The 20,598-nt window shown below is 49.6% G+C and overlaps 1 protein-coding gene across 2 annotated transcripts in view; it reads right to left on the reverse strand.

The window, feature by feature from the left end:
- Positions 1 to 20,598, reverse strand: part of GPR107 (G protein-coupled receptor 107) — a 63,801-nt gene that overhangs the window by 14,821 nt on the left and 28,382 nt on the right. Inside the window, exons 10-15 of one of the 2 annotated variants that reach the window (XM_084821055.1) lie at positions 19,269 to 19,344; positions 16,796 to 16,869; positions 15,394 to 15,511; positions 13,764 to 13,894; positions 11,005 to 11,048; positions 9,002 to 9,138 (exon numbers count right to left, since the gene is read on the reverse strand). In XM_084821055.1, the coding sequence (XP_084677181.1) occupies positions 9,101 to 9,138; positions 11,005 to 11,048; positions 13,764 to 13,894; positions 15,394 to 15,511; positions 16,796 to 16,869; positions 19,269 to 19,344 (481 nt within the window). In that variant the 3' untranslated portion in view covers positions 9,002 to 9,100. Of the gene's footprint in view, positions 1 to 9,001; positions 9,139 to 11,004; positions 11,049 to 13,763; positions 13,895 to 15,393; positions 15,512 to 16,795; positions 16,870 to 19,268; positions 19,345 to 20,598 lie in introns of those variants that run through there. The other variant, XM_084821054.1, reaches the window with a different exon arrangement.

Here is a 20,598-nt window from a genome sequence, read left to right on the forward strand (position 1 = left end):
ATGAGGTGGTTGAATGCTAGACTGTACCACTCCAGGCTGCAGCTCTGAGAGAGGGAGAGAAAGGGGGGGAGAGAAGGGGGGAGCGAGAGAGACAGAAGGGGGAGAGGGGGGAAGAGGATGAGAGAAAAGGGAGGGAGAGGGGGAAAGAGAGAGAGAGAGAGAGAGAGAGAAAGAAAAGGGGGAGAGAGAGAGAGAAAAGGGGGAGAGAAAGAGAGAGGGAAAGAGAGAGAAAAGGGGGAGGGAAGGAGGGAGAGCGAGAGAAAAGGGAGGAGGGAGAGAGAGTTTATAAATGTTCACCTACATTAAAAACTCCACATGGTCCTCTAGCACATTAGGGAGAAAAGGTTTAGCATCGTCCTATACCTGATCATTACAGATGGGGGTGCAGGCTGAGGCCGAGAGACACTGGCTTGCCCATGGCCCCCTAATGAATTCACAAGCAAGGTAACATTTGAACTCGCCTCTCATGCTCATAGCACCGGAGGCAGGTGGCTCCGATTTCGGTGGGGCTGTGAATCCATTCTGGGTTTCAGTCAGAACCAGCCAGAGCTCTAATGGAGCCACCCACCGAAATCAGAGCCACCAGCCTCCACTGGCTCGTAGCCGCTCTGCCAAACCAGAGCCCGTTCAAAATCCAAGGCCAGCCCTGCTGAAACGCCTCCCTCCTGAGGGCTCCTCAGCCACCAGCAGCCGTTCCAGAAGGCTATATGGGGGAGATGAGAGGGAGAAGCGGGGCCATTCCACCAGCCCTGCTGAAAGAAGTAATTTTCCCCCTCTGCCCTCCCCATCCCTTTTTCCTTGCATGTCGTGTCTTTTTTAGACTGTAAGCCCGCGGGGGCAGGGACTGTCTTGTTTACTGACGACAGGCAGCCAGCTTCAGGAGCCTTTTTGCCCGAGGAGATAAATCTCTCTCTCAATAAATTTATATATTTATATTTTTAATATATATTTATAATTAATTATAATAAAATATATAGGATTGATTCTTTTTAAAGTCATAGAATAGTAGGGTTGGAAGGGGCCTACAAGACCATCGAGTCCAACCCCCTCCTCAATGCAGGAAGCCTGATTCCCAGGTGGTCTCCCATCCAAGTACTAACCAGGGCTGACCTTGCTTAGCTTCCGAGATCTCTTCCATCGGCTGCTACAGGAGGGGGTAGAACAGACCAGGCTTTTGCTCAGTGAGCTTCATCTCACCAGATCTAGACCACGGTGCTTTCTAGGGCAAAGCTGGGGACGGGTGTGTGTGTGTGTTGGGGGGACGAGGTCTACCGAACATGGTGATGGAAAGAGGGGCGGCCTGCAGCTCTTGCGTCTTAAGGAAAAAGACAGAGAAGTCAACACTGCAGCCTGAAGGGCAGAGGGGGCTGAGAAACCGGCAAAGATCTGAGAAAGGAGGACAGGCTTTCTTGGCCACACAGGACACGTTTCTCAAATGCAGAAACAGGCTGGGCTGACGCGTTACACTCACCAGGGGATAGGTGTCCCCCATGACTGGTTCCCCACCTCCACCACCAGCCACGTCGTTAAGGACAGCCAAATGCAACCTCCTTAGACAGAGACCCACTTTAACTACACTCTGCAAAGATTCGGAGGGTCACAAGTTGCCCACCCAGATGCACGGCCAACTTTCTGCGTAATTCTCTCCAGGGCTGGTGTCTCCAATGTGGTGGCGCTCACCAGGGTCTCCCACCACTCCAGATTTTGATTTAAGGTGAGGTTGTTGTTTTTTTAAGGAAGTCTGGTGTGCTGCAAAGCAAAGGGCTGTCCTCCAGTGCCATCTTTATTTGGTTTCCAAAGAGTGGTTCTGTGTTTGGGAGCTCAGACATGCCCCCCTCCCGCCCCACCTTGGCTTTGGACTTTGGTCCTTGGGCAAGGGACTTTTCTTTTAGCCTCACCAGTTTGCCTTTTGGGTAAAAGAGCATTTTGTGACCGGCCAGGCCCAACATGGCAGCCATTCTATGAATGGGCAAGCCCCGCCCCATGGCAGACATTTTGCGAGAGTGCGTACAACACTCTCAAAATTCCAAATGTGCCCCCAAAATTCCAGAGTTTAATGACTGACGTAACTGTAACCTATCATTTAGATGTTGCAGCCCTAGTAAAGGATCAAAACAAAAAGATTTCTGAGTGTGTAAAAAGCCAGACTTTTCACAATGGTTATAATTTGGGGTGTTTCCCCCCTCCCCCCAGAGGTCCCAGCATGTTTATTTTGCCAGTCAAAAGGAAGGGGGCAAAAACCGCAAGAGCAGCAAGAAACCTTCTGCTCGTACCAATACATCACATCCCACTCATGACTGGAGACAGCCCTATTTGCAGCAGTCATAAAAAGCAATCAGGTTCCCATGACGGATCCTTGCAGTTTGCTCGGTCCGTGTTACAGGCAAGGGACCTGGAGCCAAGATGCTTGTCAACCGGAAAGCTCAGGCGGAGGCCTGCTCTGAATGTGGCCATGTATCGATGTGACTGAGAGAGCCACCTGCAGATGCCGGCTCCCGCGGGTGGCGCAAGGACAAGGAACGGGGCCTCACACCGCTCTCCCAACCCTGCAGAGGGCGGAGGTGTTGGGCCTGCATTAGCAATGCTGGCTGTGCACACAGGACCACAAAATGTGCTTTAAGGACATCAGGCAGGAACGGCGCGCTTTCCGTCCCGTGTGTTTCAAGGAGAGAGAAGCCTTAGGGATGGAGCGCTTCAGAATGTAAGCACTTAAATGCCCTGTTTGTCAGCACCAGGGGCAGGCTGAGAGCTACCAAGAGCATAAAACAGGCACATGAAAGCCAGCAGTGAGCAAGTTGGCAGAGTGCAGAAGCTAACAGTATTGGAGACTGGTGCCTCTGATGTCTGAATCCGCTCCAGGGTTCAGTCAGAACTCTAAAAGGAGCTATCCAAGATGGGTTCAGAACCTTCAACAGTTCCTTTAGAGTTCTGACTGAAACCTGGAGCGGATTCACCGCCCCACTGACATCGGAGCCCCCAGCCTCCGCAGGTTCAATGCCTGGCAGAGTTGAACCCGGAACAACAGAAGGTTTTTTTCTCAGCTTAATTTCCATACAAGGGACAATTTTCAAGGGGGCTTGCCATTGGGAAGGGAAAGGTTAACTCTCCCCTTCCTACATCCAGCAACACACACACACCCCAAATTGTCCTCTGCGTGGCAGTGAAGTTCTAAAAAACTTTCCCCATGGTCTGGGATGATCTAGGTCACAGTGCAGATTCATTGAAGAATTCATTTTAGCTGAGAGGATTTGGATGAGAAATGAATTGCCCAGCTTCGCCTTCTGTAAAATTTAAATAAATCCTAGTAATTATTTCTAAAAGTGCATATGTAGATACAAACCAGCATATGCAGATGTTGCAGAGACTTGTGTCTTGAGGCCCAAACCTTTTAAGCACCTAGCACTGCCCCTGTCTGAATCAAATATCTGGAGCAAAATAGGAGGAGAGGAAGATTAATAAAAGACAGCAACAAGAATGGAAAAGGGTGAGAGGCAGTCCGGTGTGCACAGCTATTCTGTCTTCTTGCTGGAATTTTTCTTCTTCCCCGCAGCTAGGTTACCTATTAGTGGCACAACGATGGCATAACGAAGGGATTTCTTTCTTCTTCCCCAAACTTAAGGAGCATTTGGAACAGAAGCAAGAGCCAGGTGAGGGGAGGAAGAAAATCAGAGTCCAATCATGACTCAAAACCACTGGTCCAATTGTCATTATGATGTCTGTTATTTATTTTAGGAATATAGCAGGACATGATTCATATGCAGTGGAGGGAGATAATAGCTGAAGGCTTGCTTGGCATTTTAAGTTTCTTTTCAAAAGAAATCAGCGTGCCTGCCTGCAAAAGGAGGCTCTACATCAAGGGCAGGGAACCTCTTTCAGCCGGAGGGCCAAATTCCACTCCGGAGAAGCTCTCAGGGGCCGCATTCTAGTGGTGGGTGGAGCCAAAGGCAAAAGGGGCGTGGCCAAGGTGCCAATGTATTGTAGCTGAAAGCTCTTACTGCCGGCAACTCAGTCTCAGGGGAGGCGTTTTGACCGTCAACCATGCAGCCCCCGAGAGCGTCTCTAAAACAAAATTCAGCCCTCAAGGTCTCCTTTAGAACAATGGTTTGCAAATTCATAGACACACTGCAAAAAGGGGGGAAAGGATTTGCAAGACAGAGAAGGGGGAAATGACCCACATTCACTTTTGGAAGGGAAGAACTCAAATAGCTGTTGGCAACTGAAATGCTCAAGGGGCCGGAGCATCTCCCCTGTGAGAGAAGGTTACAACAGCTGGGATTGTTTAGCTTGGAAAAAAGGAGGGAAAGGGAGACAAGATAGAGGTCTACAGGATTATGCGTGGTGTGGAGAATGTGGAGAGGGAGACGTTTTTCTCCCTCTCTCAAAATACTAGAACCCGGGGTCATCCCATGAGACTGATTGGTGGGAGATTCAGGACAGCTCAAAGGAAGGATTTCTTCATACAGCGCATAGTTAAACTATGGAATTCGCTACCACAGGAAGTGGTGATGGCCACCAATTTGGATGGCTTTAAAAGGGGATTGGACAAATTCCTGGAGAAGACAATCGATGGCTACTAGTCCTGATGGCGATGTGCTAGCTCAAGTATCACAGGCAGTGGCCTATGTACACCAGTTGCTGGGGAACATGGGCGGGAGGGTGCTGTTGTACTCATGCCCTGCTTGTGGGTTCCTGGGCAACAGCTGTTTGGCCACTGTGCGAACAAAATGCTGGACTAGATGGTCCCTTGCTCTGATCCAGCAGGGCTCTTCTGATGTTCTTACGGAGGGGACCTCACTACAAGATGGAGGGCAGCTCTAGGAGGGGAGGAACCCAAAGCAGCAGATGGGTATAAGCATCTCCCACCTCCCACCACTTCCTGTGAATATCAATAAGGAATCATTTGAGAGCAGTAGCACCCTATGGAAAGGCAGGTTATATTGCCTCACTACACAGGTCACCTGCAGTCTTGGCTGCTCACCTACGGCGAGTATCAATCACCTCAAGGTGACCAGGGACAGAAGCTTTTTTAAAGGACACAAAAGGTGGCTCTCCCCACCCCCCTTTTCAATTCATCGGTGCATTGCAAATTGCTTGGTAAACCACTTAGAAAATTTTAATATATGGTAAACGGTACATAAATCTATTACATAATAAATAAACCACACAGAGATAGGGAGCCTTACATGCTCCCTCTGCCCACCACACCGAGTGCTTTCACTCGATTCAAAAGTCACCTTGATAGGTAGGATTTCCCTCCTTGGCCCACTATCACCTTAGCCTTCGCTTCTTCTGTTTCTCTCAGCCTGTATTTCCTTTAGCTTTTATTGCCTGTGCTAGCAATGTTCCCAATGGCATTGAGCAACGGTGGCATAAAGATTGAGAAAACAAGGGGAGGTTTCTCCCAAACACCCCACCCAGCCCTTTCAAAGGACCTAGCATGCCATTTTCACAACACTGAAAAATAAGACAAGAAGTTGGGGCGCCGGGGAAAGGAGGAGGGGGAAAAAGAGGTCAGGATGTCCACCAAGTTCTGCAGGCTCACAGTAACAGCTCACCTTTTTCAGAATATGTATGCTACAGAGACAGGATCCATCAACTTCCAAAGGCACTACACGTTTACTAAAACATGCCTCCGGTCCCCTCGCTATCTGAGGAATGGTGGGGGGCAGGAGAGGTTACCTGGGACAGTGTCTTTTCCACATTGGCACCAAAGCCCTGCAAAGGTTTGGGCTGCTTGCCTCAGCACAGGCCTTCCAGCAGCAAGTTAAAACTATTTCAGAAGGAGGTTGGGGCCCATCTGCTCAGCTAATTAGGGCTGTTTCGCTGCTGTTGATTTTAATCTATTTTTACTGCTGCTTTTATTTATTTCATGCTTAACCTCTGTTTTAGTTTCTTAGCATTATTTGCCAAGCTCGTTATACGCTGCCTTGAGACGCATTTGTATAAAATGGCAGGATATGAATATTTTAAAGAAATGGAACAAAACTTCAGGCCACTGACTAATCTGCACAGGGACATTATAAAGCAACCTTCAGATGACTGGAAGGAGACTCTCTCTTACCCCTGTCCCGCCCAGCCTGGAGTACACATTTGGCTGGCCAAATAGACTTTTTACCAGTCCACTTGGCACAAAGAAAAACAAGGTCTGATCAAGCTATACCAAGTTACATAAATATTTGCACAATTCCTTTATTTTTAAAAAAAAATCCTATACTGCTATCCAGCTCAGAGGGCTCTTACAGCAGCTCACAATGCAGTAAATCCCATGGGCTGGATCCAGATTTAGGTCCTACTCAGAGTAGACACATTAAAATGATGGGGATTTCGGGTGGTCATGAAGTCCAAATTATTTCAATGGTCTACTTTGAACAGGACTACATCTGGATCCAACCCAGTATATTAGAATCATAGAATAGTAGGGTTAGAAGGGGCCTACAAGACCATCGAGTCCAACCCCCTGCTCAATGCAGGAATCCAAGTCAGAGCATCCCTGGCAAGTGGCTGTCCAGCCTTGTCTTGAATGCCTCCGGTGTAGGAGAGCCCACTGCCTCCCTAGGGAATTGGTTCCATTGTCGTATTGCTCTAACAGTCAGGAAGTCTTTCCTGATGTTCAGCCGGAATCTGGTTTCCTGTAACTTGAGCCCATTATTCTGTATCCCGCCCTATGGGATGATGGAGAAGAGATCCTGGCCTTCCTCTCTGGGACAACCTTTCAAGTCCTTGAAGAGCGCTATCCTATTTCCCCTCAGTCTTCTCTTCTCAAGGCTAAACAGGCCCAGTTCTTTCAGTCTCTCCACATAGGGCTTTGATTCCGGTCCCCTGATCATCTTCATTGCCCTCCTCTGAACCCTCTCCAGTTTGTCCAGTTTAGTAGTAGTATTAATAGAAAAATAGTAATAAGGGTTTTTTATTGCTGTTTTTATTGTGTCCTTACTGTTTTTATTGCTTTTAGTATCCTACCCGTTTTATGTGTTTTATTGTTGTATGCTGCCTTGGGAGGGCTTCTGCCCTGAAAGGTGGCCAAGAGATATTTCAAATAAATACATACAATGCGTAAAGGCTGCAACATGGAACCGTCATAGCTCAAATGCAGAAGCTATGTTTTGCGTGCATGGCTGCTGGGATTCAACTCCCAGCGTCTCCAGGCAGAAAGGCCTCAGGCCTAAGACTGGGAAGGACTCCCTCTCTGCCTGAAGCCTTGGAGAGCTCCTGCCAGTCGGAACAGACAATAATGGGCCAGATCAGGGCTGCAGAACCTCCTAATCCGGCTCTCTGGGGTTCCCCAGAAAGCCATGCCTCTCCCCACTTCCCACCGATTGTTTGGTGGTTTCCACGTTTATGTGCCATTCCCTCCGCCCCCGTTCTACAAGGCTGAAAGGCCTCTCCAAAAGCTGAGACTGGCAGGAAGAGCTCTACGCTAAACTAGGCAGGTATCTTTGGGCCGTCGCCTTTTCCTCGGGCTGGAAGCAGCTTCCCCACTCCTGATGGGACAGGAGCGGCGGGCGAAGCTCTCAGTCCGAACATCATTTCATGCCTGAGCAAGCATGGCTCTGTGTGGCAAGAAGCCTTCTGCTTCTCTGTGACTTCTCGCAAGAATAAATAGAGGGTAGCTGGGGGGGGCGCTGTCTGTGTTAGCCGCCTCGTCCCGCAGCTCAGAGAGCTCTTCCCCTGGTCCAGCCTCGAGGGTTCATACGCCCCGAGTCTCACAGTCATAGCTGCAGGCCAGTGAGGATCTCTGGGCAGCAACATCTCCTGCTGCTGTCGCATTTCAGCTCTGCGTGTCGCTTCTTTAAAGCTCTGCTCAGCGCAGCATGGCTCGCAGCCGGCGTCAGCACTGAACGTCGCGACTGTCCTTTGACGTTTGGGGTGAGCAATTCACCGGAGGAGGTCCGGCAATGTTCCTGTCTGTTGGATTTGACATTTCTGTTTCAAAGTCGCCGTGACTCTCAGAGGGGGGAAAAACACACCGCTAGGTGGGGGAGAATTTCCTAAACATCTCGCAGAGGTGGTTCTCTTCCCCCTCCGTGTGATCCTAAAACGGCTGCTACTTCGAGGCCGCTCTGGATGGCTCCCCAGCATAGCTGTCGCAGCAAATGGAAGGCCTCGCTAGTGCTGATCTGGCTGCTAAGAACCAAGGCTAAAACCACGAGAGCAGTGCTGGTGGATCCAACTAACAGCCAGTCTCATCCAGCATCCTGTTCAACCGGATCGGGCCAAACAGATGCCTCTGGCACAGAATCCTAGAGCTAGAAGGGGCCATTGAGGCCATCAAGTCCACCCCCTGCTCAGTGCAGTAGTGCAGCTTAAAGCATCCCTGACAGATGGCCGTCCAGCCTCTGCTTGAATACCTCCAAGGACAGAGAACCCACCACCTCCCTAGGGAAACAGTTCCACTGTCTGACTGCTGTGACTTTAAGGACGTTTTTCCTGAGGTTCAACCAAAATCTGCCTTCCTGTAACTTACACCTGCTATTTCATGTCTTGGATGACAGAGAACACGCCACAGCCCTCTTCTGTGTAACAACCCTTTAGGGACTTGGAAAGCGCGATCATATTCCCCCTTAACCTCTCTTTTCAAGGCCTCATTCCTTCCATCTTTCCCCATAGGATTAAGTTTCTAGTCTCCTAATCATCTTTGTTGCCCTTCTCTGAGCTGGTTCCAACTGATCTGAATCCTTCTTCAAGTGTGGTGTCCAGACCTGGCACGCAGTATTTAAAGTGCGGTCTGACCAGCGCAGAGTGGAGTGGAACTCTCACTTCCTGTGATTTTGAAACTATGCTTTATTGATGCAACCTAAAATTGCATTGGCCTTTTTTGCAGCAGCATCACCCTGCTGACTCATAGTTCAGTCTGTGATGGACTGCAACTCCAAGATCCTTTTCACGTGTACTATTGCCAAGCCAGATATCCCCCATCTTAGACCTGTGCATTTGCTTTCTCTTTCTGAAAAGAAGGACTCTGCAACTTGCCTCTATCCAATTCCATCCTGTTGTTTTCTGCCCAGTTTTCTAACCTCTCAAGACCATTTTGAATTTTGTTTCTGGCAGTTCCACTCATAAGGTCCGAAGGCAGCGGCCATTCCTGTTCCTCTGTCCCCATTCAAGACCCTGGTCTGAGGTTCTGTGGGAGATGGAACCCTTTGCAAAAGAAAAGGATAGTAACATTCCAGCCGTGGGACAGGCAACCTAAGCAGAACTGCCAACCTGGCCCTCCATGCAATGTCTCCTCTGTCAGCCTACATTACAAAAGAAAACAATCTGGAGCGCCAGGAATGCCAACAGATCTGCCATTTGCACGTTACCACACGTTATCGGGGGGGGGGGGGGGAGCAAATGCAAATTCACTCCAACTACTTGAGAAGGAAAAGTGCTCCACTTCTGTCCACTAGGCAAAAGACAAAAGAGGATTAGACCACCAGCCCCTGGGCTCTGGCCCCATGCCAAAGAGAGGCACTGAACTCATGTCATGGGCCTTGCAAGAGAGAAGGGCTTGGGGTATTGTTCCTGAGCAGCTCCATTTCTGTTGAGCTCCAGCGTCTACGCAGCCCTACACAGGGGAAATGGCTGTGGCTCAGTGTCCTACACTGGAGTCCCCAATCATTTCGGGTCAGTGGGCATATCATCAAGGTGATCTTAAAATAGCCCTTCTGTGAATTTATTCCTGCATGCTGAGGAGCAGATTGATGGCATGTCTGCGCTTCAGTGACTGGAGGGAACTTTGGGCCATAAAAGAAAATCACCGCTCTTAAAAACAATGCGATGAGCGGCTAAATGGCTGCTGTGAGTTCATCTGAAGGCTGGCCTGCCACATGGTTTTTAAACGGAGGCTTGAAGCGGCCTGGGGGGAATCCCCTGCAGGTACTGTGGCAGGGGTCCCCAACTGTTTTGGATGGGTGGGCCTATTTGGAATTTTAAGGAAGTGTCGTGGGTGCGCTCACAAAATGGCTGCCACAGTGGGCATGGCCAGTCACAGTACACTCATTTCCAAGGAGGCAAACTGGTGAGAGACTAAAATAAAAGTCACCGGCCCAAGAACCTAAGGACAAGGCAGAGGTCAGGTCTGAACTCCAAAACACAAAGCCCTTCTTTGGAAGCGAAATCAAGATGGCCCCGGAGGGCAGCAATGGCTTTTCAGCACACCAGCCTCCTAGTTCATTTTTTAAAAATGTAAAACAACTTTAAGAAATAAAATAAAAATCAGGAGGGGCAGAGGTGTCCACGGGCACTACGTTCGAGACCCCACGTCTAACAGACCAAGCTACGAATCGTGAAGTCCCCGTTCAAACTGGGCCTCTACCGTAGACTCCCTCAGTGGCCTTCAGCACGCCACTCTCTCTTGGCCTCACCCACCTTACAGGGTTGTTTCAAGGATTGCAAGATAAATGCATGTGAAAAGCTTTCACCGCTGGAAATTCACTTCTCCAGGCCCCCACTCTCCAAGGGTTCAAAAAACTCTCTACCCACAAGAGGCCCTGACCTCACATGAAGACAGCGCAGAACGGCAACGCATCAGTGTACATTAAATCTGACATTCAAGGGTGAGATGTGTCTTACTGCTTTTTAAAAAAAGGGGGTGGGGAAGAGCACACAGATGTATGTCTTCCAGCAGGAAACCTCACTAGATCCACAGGCTGTACGGTGGCTAACAGAATCTGTAGAACGCCAGCTGGGCCACCAGCCCACCCCCAAGGGCACAGGTGGGCAACACGCAGCTCAGAGGGAGTTTTACAGTCACCACAGGGTTCCTTGCCCATGCACCAGCGGACTGCAAGCAATTCTGTATGGAGCCCCCCACATGCTGTATTTCCCAGCAGAATTACTGGGAATACAGCCAACAATTCTACTTGTGTTGGAAGCTGTTCTGGGGGGGTCCAATGCAGCCCCCCCCTCCATGGTTGTCCACCCCTGCTTAAGTGAGAAAACCAGAACTCCCTTTAAATCAACAACATTCCAGTGTTTTTTGAACTATACAGAGAAAGAGCTCAATCAAGATGAATTCCTTACCTTTCCCATCTGTTGCAGAGGCCTCCTGTAAGTGTCTTATTGACCTAGAAGAAAGAGGTCTGTGTGAACCGGTTATGAGTTACCATTTAATATCTTCAAGTCCATTGATGCTCAGTGAGCAGTGCCATCAAACCTACCTGTATGCTACTCATCATGTAAGCCCTCCTCCAAGGGAGACTTGGAAGTTGGCAGCAAGGGAAAGGGCCTTCTTTGTGGTGGCCCCCAATTATGGCATAAACTCCCCAGTGAGGCCCTCCTGACACCAACATTGTTATCTTTTCAGTGCCAGGTTAAGACCTTCCTCTTCTCTCAGGCATCTGGCAGCATACAATGAAGTTTTAATCAGGTCCTGGATTTTAATTCTTGTTGATTGTGTGAAATTGTTTAGATATGCGAGTCTGTGTGTGCTGTCTGTTTATATGTTTGTATGGAAATTGTTTTTATACTATGGATAATGAGGAGGTTTTAATCAGGTCATGGGATATTGTTTGGATGCATGTGCTCTGTTGATATGTTTGTAGCTAAACTGTTCTTATATTATGCATAATGCTGTATTTTAAGGGTTTTAAAAATATTTATTAACTACCCAGATAACTTTAGCTATTGAATGGAATAGAAACATAATAAATGAAACGAAATGAACCACCAACGGGGCTCACAGCAGGGATGGGCGAAGAAGCGACTTTCATGATCAGCGAGATTCTCTGAAAACTACCTCGAGGCTTGGCTCACCTCGTTTCCCATATTCAACTGTGCTCTTTTCCGGTTTCATTCGAATGGGGAAAGTACCCATTTCGAATGGGAAAAATGCTTCTTTTTTTTAAGGGCATGCAAAATGCACACTTTTCCCCATAGACAAAAGCGTGAAAAGGCACATTTTTTTAAAAAAAGCACAATTTTTCGAATGCACTTTCCAAACATTTTCGACAGACGTGCTCTCGTGCTCATGTTCAGGGTTGTGAACGGGACACGATTTGCGAACAAAAATCTAAATTCTCCATCCCCAGGCTACAGACCTTCCAGGCTTGACTCAAGAATACAGCATCCTCTGTCGGCTAGGAAGGCCTGCTGCAAATTCCTCATAGCCCCAGAAATATGGCATGGCAGGTCACACACCAAAGCTCCACAGCCAAAAAGGAAGAGTTTGCCAGGAGCACAAGCAAAGCAAAGGTAGTCCGATGGAAATGAATGGTCTGTTTTTATCCTCACAGCAACTGAAAGAGACTGTCCCAACTGGCCACCCAGTAAACCAGGGGTGCGAACCTTTTGAAGTCTGAACTGGTTCTGGGCAACCACGTCAGGGTCCATGGGCCAGCAGTGGGGGGGAGGGGCACTCCTGGCATCCCCCCCCCCCCGTGGGGTTACCCAGACCCCATTCACAGTTGCAGATATCACCTCCCCCACTGCAACCAGGTTTTAAAAAACCTCCAACGGTGCAAATGGAGGCTTTTTAAAAGCCTGATTTTAAAGAGATTTTTCAGGGATGGTGGTGGTGTTGCAGTGCTGGAGAGGAGGTAGTTCTTCCCTCAAGTAATGCGCACACACACCCCAGACACACGCTGCAATTAGGGTTTTAAAAGCCTCCATTGGCAGTAATGGAGGCTTTCTAGAAAGCCTCCTTGCAGCGTGACAGGGAGGAGGAGAAATCCCTTATCTCTGACTGGAGGTCAGGGCAGCAGGGAAGTGGGCTGTTTGGGTGGTATCATGCCCCCACTGGAAGAGTCCCCCTCTGAGGAGGAGCTAGAGCTCCCAGAGACAGAAAACACCAAGGAGAGACCCATGCCAGGAGATCTGGCAGGGCCTGGGCCCTCAGAGAAGATCCCCGAGGTCCATCCCTGCAGGTGGAGGGGAGTTCCCTCTCTGAGGCAGAGACCAGGCAACCACCTAGACCCCGAGAGCGTCATTGCCTCAAGAGGCAGGCCAACAGGACTCCTCTGAGAAGACGTTCTCAATTACAGAGGATGATTCCTCAAGAGGAAAGGACTCCTCGGGAACACGGCCTGAAACCGTAGCTGAGCCCTGAGTGGGGCTCAGGAAGCTCCAGCTATATAGGCCTTCAGTTTTAGGTTAGCTGATGCTAGAACAACATCATCCTAGCAGCTCCAGGGCCTTGTATCTTCCTTTCCTGACCTTGCCTTGTGAGTGAACCTCTGTGCTCCTGCCCCTAGGACTCCTGCTTGACTCTGCTTCTGGGCTGTGCATTGTATCTGACAGCTTAACTGAGCTTTGACCTTGCTTGTGTCTTGAGCACTCCTGCCTCAGCCTGATCCCATACTGGACTGAAACCTTTGTGCTTGACCGTTTGCCTGCTTTCTTGCCTTGCCTTCTGGGGTGCACCATAATGCATTCTAACAGAGTCTGATTCAGCCATAGCAGGACAGGCGGGGACCTCCCGCAGGCTGCATCTGGTTGCCAGCCTGGAGGTTCCCCATCCCTACAGTAAACTGTGGGGCTGAAGGGGAGTCTGAACCCAGGTCTTGTGGTCCTAGTGTGACTCCAGGGTTGCTGCAGTGATCAAATGGAGGGGGGAAAGAGAGAACCAAGCACGGGCTCTTCAGCCTCTTAGAGGAAGGCCGGATAAAAATGTAAGAAACGAACATCAAGAAATAGTTGAGTCAACAGCCCGTGAAAAGTGCCAGATGAAGCCTGCTATTCCAGGTGGTCACCGGGGTTTCCTGCCCCCAAACCCGGCCCTGTAAGGACTGCGACTGACCAGGTTACGTGGACTGTGTTTGCAGAGCCCGTCTGTAGCAACTCACCATACAACTGGGAACAGGATGGCCCCGCAGCAAAGCAAGTCTACCAGGAAAAGGATCTCTTTCCACAGTCCATATTCCGTCGTGCCTTCTTCTGTCGACTCGATGATGATGTAAGCGACGTTCGCCAAGACCTGGGAAAGGGCAAGAGAGAGACGTTGGTCACCGTAAGGACACCAGAAGCATGCCAGGTTTGTACAAAGCAGTATCGGCAACGTTCTGCAGGACTGCAAAATTCTGTTTCCCAGGACTCTCAGCGCTCATTTAAAATGAGCAAGCAAGATTCTAGCCCCTGTGGCTGCAAAGATTTGTTTGGAAGTGGGTGGATATAATGATCCTCAGTGCTTGGGCCTTACAACAGAGGATTCTGATAAGGATGAGACACAGGCTACCTCCTCGAGGGTAGGACAGACAGTGCCTTACTCAGGACCCTTCCAGCCAGAGGACATGGCCCTGCCATCGTCCTCTGGGGCAGAGGATGAGCCCTCAGCAGCACCTCCATCTTCCCAGCCTTGCAGAAGTCCCAGGCTACAAAATCAGGCGAGGGGCCTTTAATAATCCAGTCATCTCCCCCCAGAGGGGCAGAAGTGACCACACTATGGGACTTGCCAGCCTGCATAAGCCTTCAGTTGGCCTCAGCTCCCTGCTGAGACAACATCCTCCTATGGTCCTAGTAGGAGAGAGCTCCAGCCAGCAGGACCCACTCAGAGCTCTCCAAGGTCCTAAGAACATAAGAACAGCCCTGCTGGATCAGACCCAGGGTCCATCTAGTCCAGCTTTCTGTTCACACAGTGGCTGACCAGCTGTCAACGGAAAATGCACAAGCAGGACAGGAGTGCAATAGCACCCTCCCACCCGTGTTCCCCAGCAGCTGGTATGCATAGGCACATTGCTAATGGTACTGGAGGTAGCTTAGAGGCATCAGGACTAGTAGCCATTCATAGCCTTCTCCAGGAATTTGTCTAATTCCCTTTTAAATCCATCCAAATTGGTGGCCATTACTACAGCTTATGGTAGTCAATTCCATTGTTTGATTATGCGTCCTGTTTTCTTCTTGCCTTTTTCTGCCTGCCAATGGGCCAGTTTGCATGATCACCGTGGGTTAAACAAGCCACAGTGTCTGCTTGAAGCTGCAGTATATGCCAGGTGCTATTTGCCTAATCAATGGCCTGGACATGGCTTGCCATGTCATCTGAGCCCAGGTGCCATGCCTCCTGAGAGAGAGAAGCAACCCTCAAATACCCCATGGGCTGTTGTTGGATGATTTGACGGTTGTTTCTCCCTGCAACAAGCCGGGTTCAGACAACCTGACAAACCACGCCCAGGTTGGTGAGTAGGCAAATGAGGCTTGGCACACACCGTGGCTTGAACAACCCGCCATGGCTTGTTTAACCCATGGTGATTGTGCGAACCAGGTCAATGGAGAAAGCTCAAGGAACCACAGAACAGGGCAGCGAGCAATCCCTGCTGAAGTCTCAGAAGCCAGTGGAGTAGCCGAACAGGGCTTCCACGGGTGGGATGGTGGGGCTTGAGCGTGGGACCAATCCCTAGTCAAGGGGAGAGCATGGCGCTCCCTTAAAACGCATGCAGCAGGGGGAAGCCCCTTCCCAGCAAGAAGCCTTGCTGGCCTCACCTGCAGCGGGATGACGATCATGAAGATCTTCTTGTCCTTGTCTGAGAGGATGTGCTTAACGAACGCCCAGCCAGTGCCAACGAGAGCGATGGTGATGAACAGCAAGGCTCCCTTCAACCTGGGAAGCAAAGCGCCCGCCAGCCATGAACGGGAGCTAGCACTGCCCGACAAAGCGATTCTCCTCAGACCTCAAGCACAGCCTTCCCCAACCTAGCACCCTCTGGATGTGTTGGACTGCAGTTCCCACGATCCCTTGCCACAATGTCCACTCTAGAAACTACATGTCTTTTAGAAGTCAAAGGGAAATGTTACCCAAGTCATGTTGAAAATGCCACACACATGCACACCCTCTTAATGCAGATTTCAAAGAATTTTAAAACCAGACTTTTCTACATTTCCATCCTGCACCCTGAAAAAAGCTTGTTTCTCCCAGAGCACTTTACGTCAACCCCACCCCCGGGACTTGGGATCTTTTGCGTGCAAATCATTTGCTTGGCCTCCGAGTTCTCTGGCACTTCCCTTTTCCAGTGAGAGGACTTCAGTTCGGAGACTGGGTTCAGAGATATGCCAAATACCCTCAGGTGAGGTCAACGTTTTATTGGGAGCTTTGCTACTTTGGAGTCCAACTTGTGCCATCCTGGATTTGGAAACGGTCTATGAAATTGTATCCATAAAATAATTCCCTATATAGTAGCATTCCAAATCAGTGTACTGCCAACTAAGACAGGGGAACCTCTTTGAGCCAGAGGCCACATCCCATTTTGGAGAAGCTCTCAGGGGCCGTGTTCCAGTTGTGGGTGGGGCCAGAGGCAAAAGGGGCGGAGCCAAAAAACACCAGTCTATTTTAGCTTGAAGCTCTTGCTGCCAGAAACTTAGCATAAGGAGAGGCATTTCAACCTTTTAGAACAGGAAAAACGTGTAAAAGGCTGTAAACCATCAGTGGTTGGAGGAAAAGGGGTGGGGCCGGAGGAAGGGGGTGTAGCTATCTGGAGAACCCTGGAGGGCTCCATTGGGACTCCTGGACAGCCAGATCTGACACCCAGGCCTGAGGTTCCCCACTCCGATCTAAAAATAGCCCATTCATACATCGCAAAAGCGTAATGCCAAATATCAAAAATGCGCAGGGTAAACTATTTACATGGAACTTCCACCTCTACTGCGGATGGATATAGAAGACTGCTGGCTCAACCAGTCTTCACTCGCTGATGAAAACAGATGGAGGTGAAAAGGCAACTCTCCCTGCAGAGGGAGTTCCATCATGATCAGTGCAGTCATCAAGAAGGCCCTGCTCGAGTCCCAAAAAGCTAATCTCCTGGAAAGATGGATCCAAAGCAAAGCCTCCCCGGCCAACCTCAGTGGAGGGGGACAAACACACGGACAATGATGCAGTCTGTACACTTACAGGTGAGTGATGTAGTAGACAACAGCCCAGCCTTCAATTGGATAACCTTGAGTGGAGATGTAGTGGTAGTCGATCTGGAAGAGAAAGGTACAACTCAGCTCTGCACCAAATATTTTAAGTATTTATCCTGCTCTTTCCAGGCAGGATTTGTTTATTAAAAGTATATTCCCTTCATCCTTGTGGATAGCAGGGTGGTCTACAGGACATGACCAAACTAATATACCAAAATGAAAATGCAAGAAAGCAATGGATTCAAAGACATTTCAGAACTATTCAGACAACACAGCAGCTGACAGGCTGAGACTTAAAAAGGGAGCAAGTCGGCCATGGCATCTGCTGCTCCTGCTTCTCCCCAGCTCCTCTGTCTGGGCCAGAGCAAGAGGCAGGGGAACAAGCAGGGTGCGATGGGGAAGAGGAAGTGCAGCCTTAGCAGGTGTGGGCCTTCGGCAGCTGCCCGGCCAGGCCTACTTTTGACGCCAGCCCTGGCCTCTTCCATGCCAGGGTAAGTCTCCCTTCTCGCTGCTGTTGCCGGAAGTGCTCTTGCCCCTCCTCCATCACCGCTGCCCCCCTTGCTTGCTTGACAGGCAGAGCGCCGGGGGGCAAGTCACCGTGTCCGCCCTCGAGGCTGGCCCTGGGCTCCAGTCACGGCTCTCTGGCAGGAGTGTTGCGCCTCCGGCCCACGGGCCAAATCTGGCCTACCAGGCCAGCCCATCCATCCCAGGGGGCCTCAGGCGAGACCCAGGCGCACCCCAGAGCCCCCCAGAAGGGAGAGGGGAGGAGAGCAACAGGGACAGCTCCGCTGCTCCACTGCGTTCTCAGCCCGTCGCTCACTGGGCGACCTTGGGCACACTACTTACACATGTACCCTACCTCACAGGGCTGTTGTGAGGGAAAAAAAGGTGGGGTGGGGGAGAGAACACTGCCACACTGAGCCCCTTGGAAGAACAGTGAGAGAAAAATGCAATTAACCAGCACTTTTATGGAGTTCACGGCCACACGATGTGCCAATGGCCGCCGGCTGAGAACAGACAAGTCCACGAAGGGTCCCTCCATCCAGAGTTCTTTAGCCATAAGAACTGAATGGTGCTTCTGCATTCTCGTTGCTCAGAGACACACTGCTTGAGAAGGTTAGGGGCTTCCCAGAAGCGTCTGGCCAGCCACTGTGGGAAACAGGATGCTGGACGAGATGGCCTCCTCTCATGTTTCTTACACTTACATATCACGCCTTTTTTCTGCTAAGGAGGGCAGGGCAGTGTATTTCCCCTCCTCCCCATTATTTTATGCGCACAGCAACCCTGTGAGGTAGGTTTGGCACACAGAGAGACGGACCACCTGGCCTGCCCAAGATCACCCAGTGAGCCTGCATCAAGCAGGGGGCTGGGTGAGGTGATCTCCGAGTTCCCTTCTAATTCTATAACTCAGTGGAGACAAGGGATGTCTGTCGTTTGAAAAACCAGCCCTTTGGGGGCCTGGCAGATCCCCACCCCCTGCCCAGCTTGGCTTGCATTCACAAGCTGCGCCGTAGGTTTTCCCCAGAATCTGGGGACTTTTCTCAGGGTTCTCCCTCTACCCCCCAATAAATAAAAATCTGCACAGATTACAGCCGAAATCTGAGCAAATTACAGCCGAAATCTGAGCAAATTACACAAATTGCAGCTGCAGTTTGCACAAATTTCTATTTATGAAAACCAAAACCAACAAAAAAATCCACGAGCTGGCCTAACTCAATGCAGATCGAGTCGGACCAGCTCATGGAGAAGCGAGCCGAAGTCCAGGGGGCTGAGGTGAGGAAAGCTCGGCAAGCTTCACCCCCCAGATGGATTCCTCCAACATCCCTCGTAGACTTGAACCCAGTCTTCCTGCAGACACCTCTCTTGGCACCCACCGGGCTCCCTGCCCCTCTTGATTTTTCTTTTATTTCTTAAGATTTATTAAAAAAAACATCATGAGGCTGGCATGCTGCAAAGCGAAGTGCTGCCCACCAGCACCACCTTTATTTGGGTTCCAAAGAGTGGTTTTGTGCTCAGACTCCATCGCTGCCTCAGACTGAGGTTCTTGGGCGAGCGGCTTTCCTCTTAGTCTCACCAGCTTGCCTTCTGGGGAACAAGTATTATGTGACCGGGCTTGCCCAGCACAGTAGCCATTTCATAGCCATGCCCCCATGGTAGCCACACCCCATGGCAACCATTTTGTGAGAGCGCCCAGGACACTCTTTCAAAATTCCAAATGTGCCTACCAAGCCAAAAAGCCTGGGTGTCCCTGCCCTAGCCAGACACTCTACCAGTACAGTAATATTTTCCATTTCAACAGCACGGATGTTATCAGCACAGTTAATGGTACAAAGAAGCACACTGGGAGACTTTACGAAGGGATGTTTACCTCTCCCCTGCCCTTTTGCCTGACTCCCATCACTGTACGCATCCAATACCCCTGTGGCATATACAGCAGGCAGTTGAACCAAGATGTTACTTACTGCATGGAAGACTAAAGACAGGGACTTGGTGAAAGGAAGAGCAGCCATGAGCCAGTGGATTTTGAACACATCAGCCCTGTAATGAAGAGGTGACAATTAAAGAGCAACAAAGACTCCAGCATCAGAAGAGCTACTAAGGTGATGTAGCATTTTAAGGGTGCATCCATAAAATCAAAAGGCAGGGTGCAAATATTTTAGAAAAGAGGTAGACGCCTGTGGACTCTGTTGCCGCTTTATATCCAGGGCCCGGGAGGAGGTTTAACAACTATTAAATAAAACAAAAATTAGCCTGGCTCACACAGAACGCTAACCCATGGTATGGGTTGTTGTGATGTTTGAACCCAGCTGTGCTAATAAAACATGGCTTGTTAACCATGAACCACACAAAAAGAACTCATGGTTTGTTGTTGGGTTGTGACAACCCATGGCTGTTTAAACCATGGGTCGTTTTGTGTGAACCCGGAACTGTGGGCTGCTCATGGGTTGTTTGCCAGGTTACAGAGGGGGCGGGCAAGAGTGGTAAAAAAACCCAGCCACTCCACAAGCCAGTAGGAAAGCACCACAAAGGCATTTGGGATACAGGGAGGGAGCAGATAAAGGAAGAAGGGATCAAACAAGCCAGGGATTGAGAAAACAAGCCACAGTTTGTTCAATCCATCATCTGCCAGAAAAAAGCTTGGTCAGGGCAACAAACCACAGATTAGCGTTATTTGTGAAGCAGACCAACACCAATATGACAGCAGTCCATAATTCTAAAACTAAAGACCAAACAAACAAAAACCCAACCAGGAAGGATAAAGAAAACCACCAAAGAACGCCATAATCAGTGGGACCCAAAAGTCTTGTGGAACAGCGCTGCCTATACACGAGGCATCTAGAAAAGTGCTATGGGAGGAGAGAGATCAGTGCCACCACTGAGAAAGTCCTGTTCAGAATAACCACCCACTAAGTCTCAGGCAGCCAGAGATCAGGTGGGGAGAAAGTAGTCTGTAAAGGTTTGATTACAATAGGAGAGGCAGCATATGATAAGTTTTAATTGATCCTGGAATGGCGTATGGTAATGGTTGTCTGCTTTGAGATTGCTTGTTGAAGTTGTTTTAGGTATATGTTCTTGTATATTCTGTTCATGTGTGTTCTTATGGGACTGGATTTTAAAATCTGTATATTGTATTTTTAAATGTTTTAATCTTTGTAAACTGCCCAGAGAGCTTTGGCTATTGGGTGGTATAGAAATGAAATAAATAAACAAACACAATAGTAGCTGACAGAGAGAGCTGAGGGAAGGTAGGTGATTTATTGTAGGCTCCAATCACAGGTTACCAAATCACAC

The sequence above is a fragment of the Heloderma suspectum genome, chromosome 14 (assembly GCF_057233095.1).
Source record: "Heloderma suspectum isolate Gila_16-S chromosome 14, 16-S_ref, whole genome shotgun sequence".
NCBI lineage: Eukaryota > Metazoa > Chordata > Lepidosauria > Squamata > Helodermatidae > Heloderma > Heloderma suspectum.